Source organism: Lagopus muta, chromosome 1, assembly GCF_023343835.1.
Source record: "Lagopus muta isolate bLagMut1 chromosome 1, bLagMut1 primary, whole genome shotgun sequence".
Classification (NCBI taxonomy): domain Eukaryota; kingdom Metazoa; phylum Chordata; class Aves; order Galliformes; family Phasianidae; genus Lagopus; species Lagopus muta.
Genome location: NC_064433.1, coordinates 119,188,709 through 119,205,405, shown reverse-complemented (window position 1 = coordinate 119,205,405; position 16,697 = coordinate 119,188,709). Strand labels below are relative to the sequence as shown.

The 16,697-nt window shown below is 39.0% G+C and overlaps 1 protein-coding gene across 2 annotated transcripts in view; it reads right to left on the bottom strand.

The window, feature by feature from the left end:
• PHKA2 (phosphorylase kinase regulatory subunit alpha 2) overlaps positions 1–16,697 on the bottom strand; it is a 39,251-nt gene that overhangs the window by 6,103 nt on the left and 16,451 nt on the right. The window contains exons 16-28 of one of the 2 annotated variants that reach the window (XM_048939507.1): positions 14,217–14,361; positions 13,709–13,787; positions 11,993–12,156; positions 11,210–11,383; positions 10,013–10,101; positions 8,878–9,011; positions 7,314–7,470; positions 5,860–5,939; positions 5,548–5,626; positions 5,293–5,422; positions 3,585–3,686; positions 2,871–2,989; positions 1,080–1,127 (exon numbers count right to left, since the gene is read on the bottom strand). In XM_048939507.1, the coding sequence (XP_048795464.1) occupies positions 1,080–1,127; positions 2,871–2,989; positions 3,585–3,686; positions 5,293–5,422; positions 5,548–5,626; positions 5,860–5,939; positions 7,314–7,470; positions 8,878–9,011; positions 10,013–10,101; positions 11,210–11,383; positions 11,993–12,156; positions 13,709–13,787; positions 14,217–14,361 (1,500 nt within the window). The remainder of the gene's footprint in view (positions 1–1,079; positions 1,128–2,870; positions 2,990–3,584; positions 3,687–5,292; positions 5,423–5,547; positions 5,627–5,859; positions 5,940–7,313; positions 7,471–8,877; positions 9,012–10,012; positions 10,102–11,209; positions 11,384–11,992; positions 12,157–13,708; positions 13,788–14,216; positions 14,362–16,697) is intronic. The other variant, XM_048939513.1, reaches the window with a different exon arrangement.

The window sequence follows — 16,697 nt, the reverse complement described above, 5'->3', positions numbered from 1 at the left end:
AGGGTACTGGGGAAAGTGGGAAATAAGACCAAAAAGTGCATGTTTGCAAGGGGTATGCTCAGTGACTCCACAGAGCCAAGCTCCACAGAAAGATCAGTAAGTGAAAACAAAGTCCATTTTTCACTTCTGCTGGTGTCAGTGAGATGTAGGTGGTGTTCCCTTGATGCCCCCTATTCCTTACTATCACTCTCTGACTGAGATAATCAGGATCTCCTCCATTTCATTTTGCAGCACCAGAGGACACAGGAGGGTCAGTGGCAAAGCAGAAATCCATCCACAAACAGTAATTAATTTGACTACTCAGGCAGAGATCTCATTCAAAAACTTCTGTGCACTTTTATCAAATGCAGCTGAATCTTCTCTTTCTGCACTGCTATGTTGGAAGAGAGAGGCTGCAGCAACATGCTTAGGGGTGCTCTGTAATTGTATTTAGAGCACCTGAGGGCTGTGCCACTGAGGAGAGTGCAGAGGTGCACTCATCACAATCACCAGTTCAGAGTGCACACATAGCTGCAAACCTTCCGTCTCCTGGTGACAGATTTGGAGTCTCAGAATTTAAATCTCTAAGGCTTCTACTGGTAAAATATTTAAACAATTCTATTCCTTCTTAACAGCAAAAGCTTAAGCGCTACAATTTTCTGCCTTTAAAGAAAATGACTGCCTGAGGAGATGCCTGAGCCTATAAAATCCCTGCCTCTGAAACTGCCAGCACTCTGAAACTGTGCTGGTCATCATCAGCCAGAGATTGCCAGCATAAATGCTATGTTACTTTTAAATATTGATGACACCTGCAATACATAATCAGGTAGCTAAATCTGTGACAGTGCTTTATCTGCTTCAGCTGTTTACTATTAGGAAGAGCTAAGTGGATCTAAATGTGAGACTGAGCTATTAAAAGATTACTAATGAGAACAGGCTCCCAGTGAAGATGAACTAAACAAAGAGGGTTTGAAAGAAGCTTTCACAGAGCAGAAGCAGCAGGAGGAGTTTAGAGCTAAGGTCCTTGCACAAGTGTATGCAGACATATACAGACACACGTAGGGTGAAGAGCAGGAACAGAACTGCAGATATCATTTTACCCTGGAAGCGAACATGCTGCTGGACATGGAGTGGCCCTCATGAAAGAACTACAAAACAAAAACAGACACGAACAGATCAGACAGACAGTCACGACACAAACAAGGTTATGTAACCCATCTGCGCAAAGGCAAGGAGCACGGAATAAACTCAGGTACTCAAAAGAAAGCCATGACAGCCCCAGATACAGGCAAAGGCTGAGTTTACATATTCCAGAAGCATCTGCAGCAAATGGGAGAGCTGTAGATGTTCAACACAAGAGCTCTGTCTCGTGATAGTGCTCAAAATGTTTTTCCTGACACAAAGTTGGTTATCCCTCCAACCACAATGACATTAAGATGGTATTTCACAAATACATTGAGATGAGGTGTGAAGCAATAAGTATGGACCGGTGAGGGGAAATAAAAGCAAAACAGCCAACTCTTCTGCTGTTTTTTTTTCTGCAAAAAAAACCAAACCACATCTATCTAATGCAAAAGCAATGCAAGGAGCTACCTTTCCAGCCTTGACAAACTTCACAGGGTTTCAACTCAGGTGCACGCCTATATTTAAGATTTGATGCTGCTGCATAGCACCCAGTCCATGTTCATTCTGGGAAAGGCACTGAGGTTGAACATCCTCAGTAGGCTGCTGGACTAACAGCCATGCCCAAACGGAGCTACCAAGGTCATCCAGAGTCTGCAGTTAGCACCCTGCAGCAGATTCACAGACACTGCTGCACCACAGGAGGGGACAAGGCAGGCTTGGCTGCAGTAACACTAAGGCACCAGAGTGGCTCAAACACAGTGACCTGATCTCACAAGGTACAAAACACAAATTTCACCCACACCTTGCCTTCCCTGATTAATTGTATCACAAAAAAGAATTATGAACTCATCTTTACATCAGCATAAAACGCTCTGTGTCAAGGATTATACAGAAATGCTCCTCCTCTCCAAAAGCTCATTCAGCATTTTTGTTTCATATAAAGCAGAACACCCCATACTTCCCTAGAAACTTACACAAATGGCCTCAGAGTAAATGCTCTTGCTTGCTAAGCTCTTAGCAGAAAGTGTGTTTTTGAAATATGTCTTCAATATAATACACTTAATTCCCATCAATGTCTTTCACTTCACCTCCTTCCTATTTATCCAGAGCAAAAGAAAATTACTAGTAGAAACACACGTACACAAAAAAAATGAAAACCAGCTGCAATAAAACCATCAGTCACACTCATCCAGAACACTTCGTGTCTTCTATCATTTCTCTCATTAAGCTCAGTTGCTGTGTAACTAAGAATACTGAACTTGGATTACTGCTAGAATATGAAGTATGTTTCTCCTGTCCATAAAAAACAAAACCGGAAAAGAAAAAGCAAAACCACCAAGATTTCTCTTCCAAATGTACCTTGCTATAAGGCAGATAGACCACATTAAAAACTTGTGCAGAGTACAGGAATGAAAACCACCTATGTGAAAATCTATGTGAAATGTGCAGCTGATTTCTCTATAGCTAAAGACGATAAAAAATTGTTTTAAAGTTGATGCCATGAACGCAGTAGACTTTGCTATTTGCTAAGTTGCAATATTCAGTACATGAAACAAGAACAAAGAAGAGGCTTCATTTTTGGAAGAAGCATGTCCCTCCTGCCTTCTATTAGCTTTAAACCAAAGGGTGACTGGCAATTTCTGTGATTTATGAAGAATGTATTTATTTGGCATTGGAACAACTTCCTGAAAGGAACACGAAACTCCGATAAAACGCCATTCCAGAGCAGCTACATTTTCTGATAAGCACTGACAGAAAACCCTCACCTGCTTCATCTCACTCTTCAATTTAGTAATACCACTTCTTTCTGTTTTCGTTGCTCCAGAAGGCCCCATTTCATGAATAGAAATTGCAGGGCTGGATGAAGAAGAATCCATAGGTCGCACTAAAAGAAGCAAATGGACATTTTAGAAATTATACTGGTAGGAAAAGAGACAAAATTGTGTCTAGAAGTTACAGATAAAAGCATATCCTTTCATAAGTGTTCAACACTTTTTTTGACAGCGTGCTTTCAAATTACATCAATAATTCAAACCCGATTACATCAATTCAGAGATAGAGAGCCACAGCTGGATGTTAGGATTTGACCTTCAAAGACAAGGAACAATCATAGCTTCAAAAGACACTGGAGTTGCACTAAGTGTGTGAGGATTTAAGACACAGCTGAAGTGTCATCTGGAAATACTGGGGATCACAGATACACTCCTGGGAGGCAGAATGGACACATCCTTTTCACAATCTTCCTTCTGGTCACGTTAAATTTTTTCATTTTAAAAGTTTGCCTTGATACAACATTACTCCTGTGTAGGACAGTTACCATCATATGTGCTTTTTTTATTCCGCAGCAGATATATGCAATAGATCTGTTTCGTACATTACCTGTACTCCTATTTTACATGCCTAGATGGTAGGTTCCTACTTACTACACAATCTATATATTTACAGTTCCCATTTAACATCTACCCAAATGGATAACTTACAGCTTCTTTCCACACCAAACTCTTTTCCACTGAGAATATGGTGTAGGAGATTTTTCATATCAAAAGGGCTTAGATTCATCAAACTCTCTGAAGCTTCTTCACCTGGTTTAAATAACAAAAACAAGCAAATAAAAATCCACAAAAACAAAACAAAGCCACACATACAAAAACAAAAATCAAACGCAACTATAGGATGCTTTATGGATGGCTTTCCTAACTAAATTGCTGACTGAATGAAATTCCATCACTTACTTTTGCAAATAATGCTTCCCTAGAAAAAAAATTAATATGTAGAGTCATTTCAAAGAAAACACATTTCAAGACTAAGCAACACTGAATGGAGATGATGGTGGTTACGTTACTGAGCAGCCTCTCACAGCTGTGTGAAATCTCACCAAAGGTTATGATGAAGCAGGTGCTCCTTCACAGAGCAGATCAACTGAAAAGGCACTGCAGCCACCTCCCACAAGAAGATCTTACTCAGATCTAAATTACAGAGCCAGAGTTATTCCATAAAGAAATGCATGCAAATGGCAGGCTTGTGGTGTTTTCTCTAATTAAAGGATGATGCTTCGAAGTGTGAGAAAAAGCTCATACATACACATGGGCACAGGAGTGCACAGAGAAATTTCCCATAGGAGAACATGGAAAAAGCAGCAGTGAAGCTGAGAGTGGCTTACAAAGAAATAACAGAAGGGACTACAGGAAAAAGAGGCTTTGAACTGTGAATGTAGCAGCTTCTGGTACTCAGCTTCAGCTCTGGGGGAAACAGGGCTGTCTGAATGCTCCTTGTGGAGAAACAGAATTATCCCAGAAAATTACTTGGCTCCATTTACCAACTTCTCCTAATGGACAAACACCTCCCCAGAGGTAGGCATTGAGTTTGGTCGAAGACATCAATGGTGCCCAAGCAATGCCTTTCTAAAATAAACTTCCATTGATCCCCCTTGGGGTGTGCTAATACATTAGGAACAACAATGAGCTGAGCCACAAGGATCATGCTCCTAAGCATCTACATTTGAGACTATACATTCACCACATTAACTTGATCACTTCTTATGACTGTTTCTTCTTGACCTCTGACTAATTTGAGTTCCTTTGAGGTGGAAAATTCGTCAGCGGTTTTTCAGTTATCACCTCAGTCATGATTTCTCCTCTCTACTTAAAGTATTTTCATCCTGTACAACTTGTTAGTTTCTTCATTTTGCTTTTTTGCAGTGCATATGCAGCAGCTGGTGGTCTTATGAGGTACATATTTTTACTGACCTCCTGGTGTTGGTATCACCAGCTGAAATCCAAATAGCAAATATTTTTCAACCACGTACATTCCAAGCAAGAAGAACTACAGGACAGAACTTATGCTGAATAAAACTCACAAGAATGCTGAATAATCAAGGTTCAAATATTCTGAAGATTAACCTAGTGTCCTAATTCTCATTGAAGTTAGTCCCTAAATACATACACTTGCAATTTCAGTATTGGCACCTCAAGCACTGAAAGTCAGAGTGTTTAAGTATTTAACATCTACTGCAGACTGACAGAGTGCAGGGAGGCAGGAATCTTTCATTAAGCCAAACAGAAATTATTTTCAATTTTTAACTGTGTATGTAAATTCTTTACAACAGAATTTAACACAAATGAAAAATTATTAACTGAGGTGAAGCAAAAATAAAGCCAGAAGTATCTCCCACAATAGAACTATTCTTACCTGAGCATTTCAGACTCCGAGCCAGCTCAGTGGCCATCACCTGAATTATCAGACCAATGCGGAGCCTGAGCATCTCCATGAAAAGACTAGGCTGCGATCGGACATACATTGCCAGGTACATAATTATTTCCTGTAAGGACAAATTCAGAAGAGCTCCCATTCAGCATGGCTCATCCCAGCTTTCCCAGTCTCAGAAGAACACTGGCATTACACTGGGCACAGCTTAAAGAACCATTTTTTTCCCATGCTCTGTACCTGTGTCAGGACAGCAATACTGATGTCTTGGCCACTGGCTTCATAAATAAGATCTGTGAGCTCCTCAGGTGGCAGAGGGCTGTAAGAGGGCAAACTACAGTTAGCAATAAGTCCAGCACTTGTTGTCAACCTCTTGAACATGCACTAGAACCATGTCACCCAGAAACATCTTTGCACCGCAGACTTTTCTGCCTTGGTGGCTGCAATTCTTTCTGAAGTTGAAAAATAAAACAAGGTGAGAGCAGCAGAACGGCACCAGCAGGAAGCTGAAAGGCAGTCTGCTTCTACAACTGAAACGAAGCTCCAACTTACGTGGTAATGATTTTCTCGCGGGGTTCTGGTGGCAGCCCCACTGTAAGCTGCTTGTGGTGTGACAGGAGGTCTGTGCATGCCTATTGCAATACAACAGAAAGCAAGAGATCTTTTTCTGAGACATGCACAAGTCACACAGCTTTAACTCTAGAAAATGAAGCAATTTATTTATCAATTTCTAAGTGCATTTCAATTAACTACTAGATATGCAGATCAAGCAGAATGCTGTTAACCAGTTGGCAAATATCCCCCAAGGTTAACAGGACCTCAAGAGTCTGCCCAAGCTGAAAGCCTGCTTCCTCACACTGAAATCAGCAGCAGAATTATTATGCTCTCCAGTGGGACTGGCAGATCAATAAAGGATTTTATCATAAGATAAATATTTCATTTTTATTTAAGACAAAACAATTATTAATGGAAAGTTTGGCAGTATTAGCAAAAAAAAAGAAAATAACCCTGTATACCAGAATTCTTCTAGTACCAGCATTTTAATCTTTTATACTTCCTACAAAAGCGAGTGCTTAATTTACCCGATTCATTATTCTGAATCAAAGACCTCACCGAGTAATGTTCTTCATATTTTTCTGATTCTGTTTTCCTTCCTTTAACGTATAACAAAGCTACATATACCTCTACTCTCACCCTCTACAGTTCTTAGTCAATATCTCTGCAATTTAATGTACACAGGTTTTTGTAAGCATGTACTGCCTTGGGGATGGAAAAGGTACTTAACGAGGAATCACGCAGAGTGACTGTTGCAAATTGCTCCCTGCAAATACAACTGTCAGTAAAACAGGCCATTCTAAGTATGATTATCAAAGCTTTGAAAATGGCCAGAAGTTAGAGAAAGAGTTCTTTGGAAATATGCAGGATTAAGTATTTTTAAGAAAACCCTTAAAACAGCAGAGTGAACAGTTTTGTAATGTTCCAAAGGAAATCTGTACCCTTACAACGGATCTTTCTTGTTAATGTTAAGCAGGGCCAGATATCATAATGCCTCTGTACTGCCACTCACACTACAGACTGCCTGCCTAATGGGACAGAAATCACTGCAGCATGTTTTTGCATCATCTCTAGCACTAAGATATACTGGCGCTCCAAGTGTTCATGTTACCACAATAGCAATAAGCAATTACCAGTGACCACTACAGCTTTCAACGCACATAATTAAGCTGCTTGGATTAACAGAGACTAAATGAGGCCTTCGCAATCACTTACAGACTGACATTCTCATTACACTCTAACCTTAGCACACTTTTCAGTATAGATGAGAGAGGTTGTAACAAGATTTTAGATCAGGAAAGCAAACAGTGTTTACTGACAAATGCTGCACTAGGTTTGTTGTGAAGTAAGACCAGAATAGGGCAAGCACAACCCCCACTGGCACTTGTGCCTCACATTGGTAGTCCTGTTTTCAGGCAGGAATCTGAACCAGCACTATTCCTATCTCATACCTCTGCCAGGACTTCCAGTCTCTTTTTAAGTATACCAGAAATATAACGGATTAAGCCCCACTCTTGATTGAGGCCTGCCTTTCTGTAGAGCTCATTGAGCAGACAATGAACAGTGACTCCACATTGTCCATTCAGCTGCGTATCCCAATCAGGGCCTCTGCAGGAAAACAGAAGATTATTTCCATTAGATCAAACAAGTAAGGGGTCCTTGAGGAAGACATAGAAAGAGAAAGCAGAAAACACTAAGTTGCTTAGTCTTAACACACAACGAGCAACCAGACTTTGACTGAATTCTCATTTGTGTGACAGTCATTTGGGTGAAGTGAATGGGACACAGCAGTCCTTCATCAGAGATCAGCTACACGTGGGCAGAAACCTCTTGGTAACAGCAACTCTCATATTATCTCACTTGGCCATAAGCCTGTGACTACAAAGCAACCAGCCAGGGGATTTCCCATTTGGCTTTAAGTTCAGCACAAGGAAGATTGAAAGAATGGAAGAACACTCCATATGTTGCTTCTTAGGAGTGAAATTCAGCACTTTTTCTCAGTACTAATAAAGACGGTACCCATTTTTTCGGATACTACAGGGCCTCTATGAGTATTTCTCCCTGCCTCATTCTTAGCTACTAACTAGACTTCCACATTGCTTCTGTCAATATTGATGAATCAGTGAAGTTTTCCATTCCTTTTCCAGTTTTGAAATTTGCTGTATTATGAACAAAAGGTGCCTCTAGTTGACAGTGGCTCCATGCACCACATGATGATCTTTCAGCTCCAGTTAGAGGGACACATTTCACCAAAGTCCAACAGGGACACCAGTGGTGAAACAGTTCCAGAAAGTAAACTAAGGGTGTTACATACAGTCAAACAAACAAAAAGTAATTCTTCAGGATCTCCTTTTTAAGAAGAGTTACTATTTTGCTTAGGAAAATAAAAAGATCAAAGAAAAGGCCCACACAGGAGAAAGACTAAGATAAACATTAACACAATCTCTGCAGCATTAAGGAAGACCATCCGTGATCAATAAATGCACGTCTTTGCAACCTAAACCAACTTTTTACCAGATTCCAACAGTATAAGGAAAAAATGCCAGTTAGCACACTCTAGTAGATAATTCTGTTGATCTGTATTTGAATTTTACTCAAATCCATTTAATGAACAATTTTTTTTTTTTTTTTTACTAACCCCAGCAGCTTGAGTCGTTTCCAGAAACACTTTGAAGAACACCAAGTTTTAGTCAACTATGCACTTAAGCATGGAAGGATTAGAGGAAAAAATAAAACTGCACCTGTGCTTTAGTTAGAAAATGAGAAAATTAAGTATCCCCCCACTCCCACTTTGGCAAAATTGTGCGTCAATCAACTTTGAAATTTGCACAGATGTATTCTGAATGCAAATTATTTATGTAGTCAAGCTAACTGAAAATGTTTCTGTTAAAGCACAAAACATTTTAACCTCTCCCCTGAAAACACAGTTCTGAACAGTGACAACCTTTTGCACAACAATAATCAAATAGCTGTAGCCAAACTTAAGGGGCTGAAGCCTATACTCAGATAACTCACTTTAGTATATGCAAGATATATAAGATATCTGCTTGATCATGGAGCGTTGGACATTCCTTCAGCTGCTCAACAAGCTTCCTGCAATCCAAATCACCATGAGCATCTTTAGCTAAGTTCAAAACCTTTTCATGGTCCTGATAACAAAGAGGGATGAAAATCAATAACAGACCTTGACAAAAGCAGCAGATAAAATTTGCAGCTCACCATTAAAGAACACAGACATGCAACACAACTCCATGCTTGAAATACAGACATATCATGTAGTTTTTTTTTCAGACTACTGGCAGACATGAAAAGAAGTATGATCCCCAGAAACACAGCACCCAGAATGGACTGTCTCTAGATTTGGTTCAATCGACCAGGAAAGCTATTTTGGGGACAAAAAAAAAAAAAGTTCTCATAGAAGTAAACAAAATTATTTGCATACTTTTCCTGTCATACACTGCTACTTGCAATGAAATAAAGCAGAAAGATACCACTGTTTTGCTGAAAACATTTAGAGGTGGGTTTTTTTTTGTTCTTTTAGTCTTGTCTCCAATCTGAATAATTGCAGTGCTTTACTTATGCAGATGTTGCCATCACAAATTTTTCAATGCTTTGGAACTAGCATGTTAACTAGTCAGGTGATGCAACACTGCAGTGAATTCTTAGATGAGAACAAGTTTTATTTAACAAGCTATTCAGGTATTTGTACGGTCCTGAAATACTGCCTCCACAGACAAAGCCTATACAACAGAACCTTCTAGCAGGTTGGATACAACCTCATGTCACCACCCTCAGCAGCCAGTCACACATGCTAGGACAGAATATCCAGCCCAGCTTTGCCCTTTGTGCTTAGTAGTGGGATTCAGCTGGTGCTGTATGACAGCTGTCCTTTCATATGCTACTCTCCTGGCTAGAAATTAATACAATTACTGTTTATTAGACAATATATATATCAATGTGATAATATCTATTTAATAAAAAAAACTTCCCAGCAAAAAATAACAACCACCCCCTACCCATTGCCCCAGGCAGACAGCTTTGCTGTCAAGGTAACAAAATGAGAACTAGTATACGGTTTGGCTGGAAACCAGATGGATTCAAAATATTGAGTCCTAAAAACATAAACAGCATAAAAAATCCCACGGTTTACCTTTTTCTCAAGGGAAAGGGGAATATCAACAAGATTCAAGGACTTCCGGTGCGTGTTCAGAACTTTAGTTGGAAGAGACATGGAAACAGCTGGAAATCAAAGCCAATGACAACACTTAAAAGACTTTTGTTGCTGTTGTGCAGAAAAGCAAAACCACAAATATGAAGCAACTGTGCTACGAAAAACAACAGAAATACCTCTGAGAGTCAAGTTAACTTAGGCAACACTTCCAAGATGTTGTGTGTGGAACTCAAGAGACAAGCTCACACTTGAAATTTTTCCTTCCTGAAGACCTGGTCCAAGAGCTTTTGAAAGTAGCACATCAAAGTCTGAGGCACAACATGGTGAACTGACACCTCTTCTGGCAGTCTGTGCTTCGGATGTTCTACAAATGAATGACCTGATCCTGACAAGTATTTCAAATGTTTTTGCAGTAAACATGCTAAAACATGTTTAACATATGGACAAAATGGTCTAATTGAAAAAACGCTGTAATTGAAGTGACAAATGTGAATGCAGGCTCATGCTCTGTTATCTTTATATGACAAATTTAACAGAGTATCACATGATTCTGCAGCATATGAAAGATAGGAGAAAATACTAAAGTTTGAAGATTTATTAATGTCCAGTGAAGTTGAGAGAAGCCCTCTCTTAACCAGGATACTGGATACTACATATCTACATGAAAAACACTGTAGATGTCGGAATCTACTTACAAATTCAGTCAAAGCATTATTTGGGTGAAAGTCCTCCAATCAGTTTAATGCAGCATTATTAGGAATACCGCCTTCCATTGGTACTCCATTTATTCTTATAGGTTAAGAGTATACATGTGCATACTGATGTTTCATGTCATTGAAACACTTAATTTCACCACAACTTCATTGGATTAAGTATATTATTTGTCTGCCTTTGTACAAAGACAAATAATAATAATAATAATAATAATAATGAACTGACTCATGTTCTAAAATTCTATCTGATCAGTTAGTTTCCATAACATTAACTTTGATTCACTGCAGATTATTTATACATACATCATGATATGGGATGCTGTGGGAACTACAGCAACAACTTCAGACTCTCTTCTTAACAGCTACAACACACTTGCGTTACTAACTTTCTCCAAATAATAGAATTTGAAAATAATTGAACTTATCCATCTTAGCACCCATGGCAAATAATAGAGAGAAATACCTGGAATCTCCAAACCCTTTGCCTTGGCCATTATTGACAGTATCTCTTGTGTGGAATGGTTTGCACTGAACACAAGTGGCTGATGAGCAGTCTTTGAAGTTGGAGGCAGATATGACTTCAGTGCTGTACTCTGCAGGATATCATTTATATACTGATCCAGCTCATCCTGGCTTTCTAGTGAGACATACATAAAAGAAAATGAGTATTAAAGGTAAGAAAACCTTAAAAATACCAGTACTTTCTTTTTTCACACATATCACTCTATTCTTGTTTATACAAAAGAGCATGTGAAAACTAAGAATAAGCAAGAGACTTCTAAGCTGAACAAATTGGAAAGAAAAATGTAAATAATTTTTGATAGTTTTTAAACAGTAAAGTTTAGAAACTGTTTTTCCCTTTGAAAGAGATCAAAAGAATTTTTCTTTTTGGTAGACCAAAGATCAGCTCTTGTGCACGAATTTGTCTGTGACTCCTCACACTCTCTACTCCCTCTAGCATCTTCTACACACCTCCCACCTGCTGATTCTCAGACTCAGTTTTACCACAGCAGTTACTGGTCAATGCCACATCGAGGATGTAGGATGAATTCACAAAATCTCCTTCAAACTAAGTCATGCACATACCATCCTTGAGCTGACGTATGAGAGATCCGAATAACTATCAACTGTGCATACATCAGATTTTGTGCTGTAGGTAACCCCAGACTCTATGCTTGAACAGACTCTACGTCTACTCTACAGAATGTGACAGAGGAAAAAAAAAATAAAGGGAAAAAACTATTACCTTTTTCACAGAAATCTGCTGGATAGCCTCCATATTCACTGTCAGGGCTACAACAGCCTCCATGAGAGTCATCAAATAGTTTTATATCACAGTCTGGATCCAGGAAGCTCAGATGCGTATGAAAAGATGTGGTAAGAAATTCTGACAGCTTGCCTATCTTCACCCTGCAAACAGGAAAGTACACCAGAGGGAGTATGGCATATAAGTATGCCAGAGCCAATATACACCATTTTGATACTATTGGCTATGCTCACCGAGCTTTCAACAGCTCCAAATCTACCTTTAGTAACTACGAAGAAGTAAATAACCAGTGTCGAGAAAATAAATGCAAAAAAAAAATAGTTGCAGATCCTGCTGAGTACTGCTCTATCTAGTAACTGCACTTAACTGTGTTATGGTAACGCTCACAACACCCTCTGATTCCTCTCTGCAGGAATGCTCTCCCAACACTCAGCTCCCAGTCTGTAACTATCTGGCATTACTCTGTCTCAACAGTAGAATCATTTTCTTCACGTTAAATTTCAAACTGCTGTTGATCACCCAATGCTCTAATCTATCTAAACCTCTCAAAGAGAGTCTAGATAGATCAGAGCATCGAATAGAGCATTTAGATGCCCCCAGAGAGTCAAAAGAATCTCCCAGATATGTATTATCAGCAAATCTGCTATGGGTACATCCAATTCCTGCATCCGTATCTCCAGTAAAAATGTTGTCAGGACTGTCCATACACTAGAGCCCTGAGGAACACTATTAGAGGCTGGCCACCATCCAGATGCAGCCTTATTTACTACAGCCCTTTGAGCTCTGCCACTCAGCCAGTGTATCACCCAGCACGATGTGAACCTGTTCGTCTTATAGTTAAAGGATACTGAGAGGAACTGTATTAGATGTTGTGCTAAAATCCATAAAAAAAATACCTACTGTCTTCCCTTCATCCACTAGCATGGATAGCACTTCATCTTACCATAGAAGGATACCAAATTAATGAGACAGGACTTTCCTCCTCAATCAGTGATAGCGGGTCTGATGGCTGTTGCTATCCTTTAACTGCTTTTCATTGGCACCTAGGCTAATCTTCTCCATAATTTTTCCAGGTACTGAAGTTAAATTAACAGGTCTATAATTTCCACGGTCTTCTGTCTTCTTACAAATGTACACAATCTTGGTCAGTTTCCAGTCACAAAGGACCTCCCCAGATTCCCATGAACTTTGACAGAGAATTGAGAGGGGTCCTGCTATAATATCTACTAAATCCCTCAGTACTGAGACATGAGTCCCACCAGGCCCTATAGACTTGTAAACATTCAACTCATACAATTAGTTCCTTAAACTTTGATGTCAACAAATGGAAAATCTCTGCTCCCCAAATGACGGTCCTCCAACTTGCAGGGCAGGACAACTTAAGGCCTTCAATTAATATTGAAAATTGAGGCAAAAAAAAAAAAAAAAAAAAAAAAAAAAGACATTAACTGCCTTCACATTTTCACCATCTATTAATGGCAGTCAAAGGTGTTAACTCTCCTCATCTTCCCATTGCATCTAAGGTCTGGCTATCATCTGATTGCCACATAACAATTTAAGCTGAAACTGCTCTCTCTGTAGAGCTCCAGCGCAAGATCTATCACTATCACAAGTTAAAATGTAGTTGTGACTTTGTGTATGATTTAATTATAAAAAAAAAAAAATCACAGAACCATTTAAGGGTTACAGCATTACCTTGCACCACCGAAATAACCATCCTCTAATTTTCGTATGGTGGCAAGAACTGCTGGATGAATGTCAGTACCATCGTCAACTGAAAAAGAACAATGGAAGAGTTTGAATCTTACCAACACATTCTTAAATAACCTCTTCAAACATCAAATTTAAAACAGAGCCTGCAAATGTTATCAATACTGGTTTATTCAAAAAAACCTTGGAACAAAATCAAATCAACTCCAAGCCCTTCCGCTCACGACAAGTTCCAAAAGGACTACTACCAAATTTATTTGGACAGAATCAGTATGGAGATGATGAGAAGATGCAGGGATATTAAGGAGGAATAAGACAAAATGAAGGATTCCCTGTCATCAAAGTTCAGTAGACTTGAAAAAGTTAAATTGCACTTTTGATGTTAAAACTCAGATGTTAAAACAGTCACACCATCTGTCTCCTCTCAAACCTACCCACATCCTACTCCTCCACAACAATTTACTGCACTTGAAATAGAGAAAATCAACTTTACCAAGCATCGTGTGGGTGATGGGAAACGTCACAGTTGGTCTCCCTGTCATCCTCCAACAAGAAGTGAGGTAAGCCAGTTCTATCTTGAGCATCTCCACAATCATCTGATTGTCTAGAGCCAGATAGAAGTGATGCTGGTCAGTAAACTAGAGAATAGAGAAACACAGCATATAAGTGGTTGTCAGTACTCTATAATTTTTTCCATGTCCTCTGTTAAGTCATTCACAAAAGCCACATGAACTATTCTAGACACAGATTATGTGAGTTAACCTAACCAGGCATGTCACTAGGAAAAAAAGAGATTCATGTGTCTGCAGAGTGTATTTTCTTACATTTATAGGCTTACAGTGAAAAAAAATCAAGCCGTACAAACAGAAAGTAGATGATAACTCCCATGAGGGAGAATTTTCTCAGTGATGAATTACAGTAGTCTATTATCTGAAAGACTAAAGTAGCCTAAATGTGGAAAGAAAAACCAACAGCAACAATACAAACAATAAACAGGCTTAAGTGCGTGCTAAGGACCAGGAATTAACAAGTGGATGTCTCTTAGAAACACTCTGAAAGACAAGCAGAAAAGGAACATCTGACAGATGGTAGGGGAAAAAAAAAGATGCATTCTATGTACAGTGGTAAATGGTGGCATTCTCACTACAAAGGAAGGCCAAAAACCACAAGAAGAGACTATTATGACTATATCATCAGAAATGGAAATTTTAAAAAGCTAGAAGAACAATGAAAAGTATGACAAATCAGCCACAATGAATGTTAAAAGCACAGAAGCATTAGTGAGGGGTGGAAGAGGGAAAAGGCTGGAATGTAAAATAAACATCGATTGGTAAGATCCATTATGGACAAGGAGAAAACACCCTGTCAACACATGAGAAGTAACTGGAAAACACAGAACCTGTAGGTCTTTCAATGAAGAGAGGAAGAGGATAGGAAGAGAGGACGAAGATAAGCTGAATCAGTGCCCCTCTTTAATGAGGGATGAAAAGTAGTAAATTATGATCTGTAACACTGCTTTTAAAACAGTGACAGGAGTTCAGCCTGGGTTGGGAGGAAAATGTTAAATATCATGTAAATTCAAGCTGGTGAAGCATAAAGAAACTAATTAGAACAACTTAAGGAAGCAGCCAAAATGATTCCTGAACCACTGGTAGTTAGGTTTAAGAACTCAGAAAGAACAAGTCTAGACATCCAAAGAGAAGCAAATATACTGTCTGTGTTTAGAAAGGAAGGCCAGAGTAATGTAGACCAGACAAGCCCATTACCAAGAGAATTGCAAATGATAAAGCAAGTTGACCAAACAGTCAGATCAAAACCAAACTCAGCAAACCAGTCTAACTTCACTATTTAAGAGCAACAAGACAGCACGCAGAAGGAATTGGCAGACATATCCTGACTTCTGCAAAGCTTGTCACACTAGTAGGATGAAGAAAAGTATCCAAAAAGGCTGAACTGCTTCCACATCTGCTCTCCACTGGTAGTTATTAACCATTTTCTCAGGCTCAGAGGGTATTTAAATAAAAGCCTCTGCCCCGTTCCTAACTCATGTTTTCATTACAGAATTGGATGAAGTACAAATTACAAAACCAGAGAATCTGTGGACATTACTCAACTTCAATAAAGATGAGTTAATTACTAACCTAAGGAAAGTGAAATTAAACAAACTCCACTCCATCAAAAAGAGAAAACGGGGGAGGATGTAATGTCTGACTGAAAAGTACAACAGAAGACTTTATGGAGGTTTTAGTCTAATATGGAATAAGCATGTCCCCGATTTGAAGATAAATGCCATTTTTGAATATATTTATAACAAGATCTAGATAAAGATATGTTTTATTTTGGTTTTGTTTTTAAATAACATCTCTGAGAAACTTTTCCCTAATTTGTAAAAATGGATACTGGTGTGGTGGAACAACACAACACAATAGGCAATCCTCCTGCATACAAAATATCTTACAAAGCCTGCTGCAGTCAATTGACTGGAGGAAGAACAAGAAGGAACATTACTTGCAGAAAAAATATGATTAAATCTGGACATTATGCAGCACTGCAGAAGCCATGTCAGTTGAGCCCACTGAATCTCTTTCGCTGGAATTTGAAGACTATATTAATCAAACATAAGGTCAGCAGGCTGTGAGCATTCTTTATCCTGTTCCAGTTGCACATGGATGGAGTAGATGACCTATTGGCCTTCTAGTAACAACTACTACAATAAGGCTACAAGAAGTGTGTAGTATTTCATTATATGTATGAAAAGAGCCACTAATTCTGGGAGGATCCAAACTTCCAGCTACAATGAAAAGCACACTAAGCAGAAAACAAAGAATGTCCTTTACTCAACATCAGTGACCCTTTCAACAAGGGAAAGATTATGTCTTAGTGTCTTGGGGATTATAGTACTTGGCATACTTAAGTGAATGTACATTTTCCATCTAAGAAATCAGTAGAAAGAAAATGTTAAGTGACCTATTTT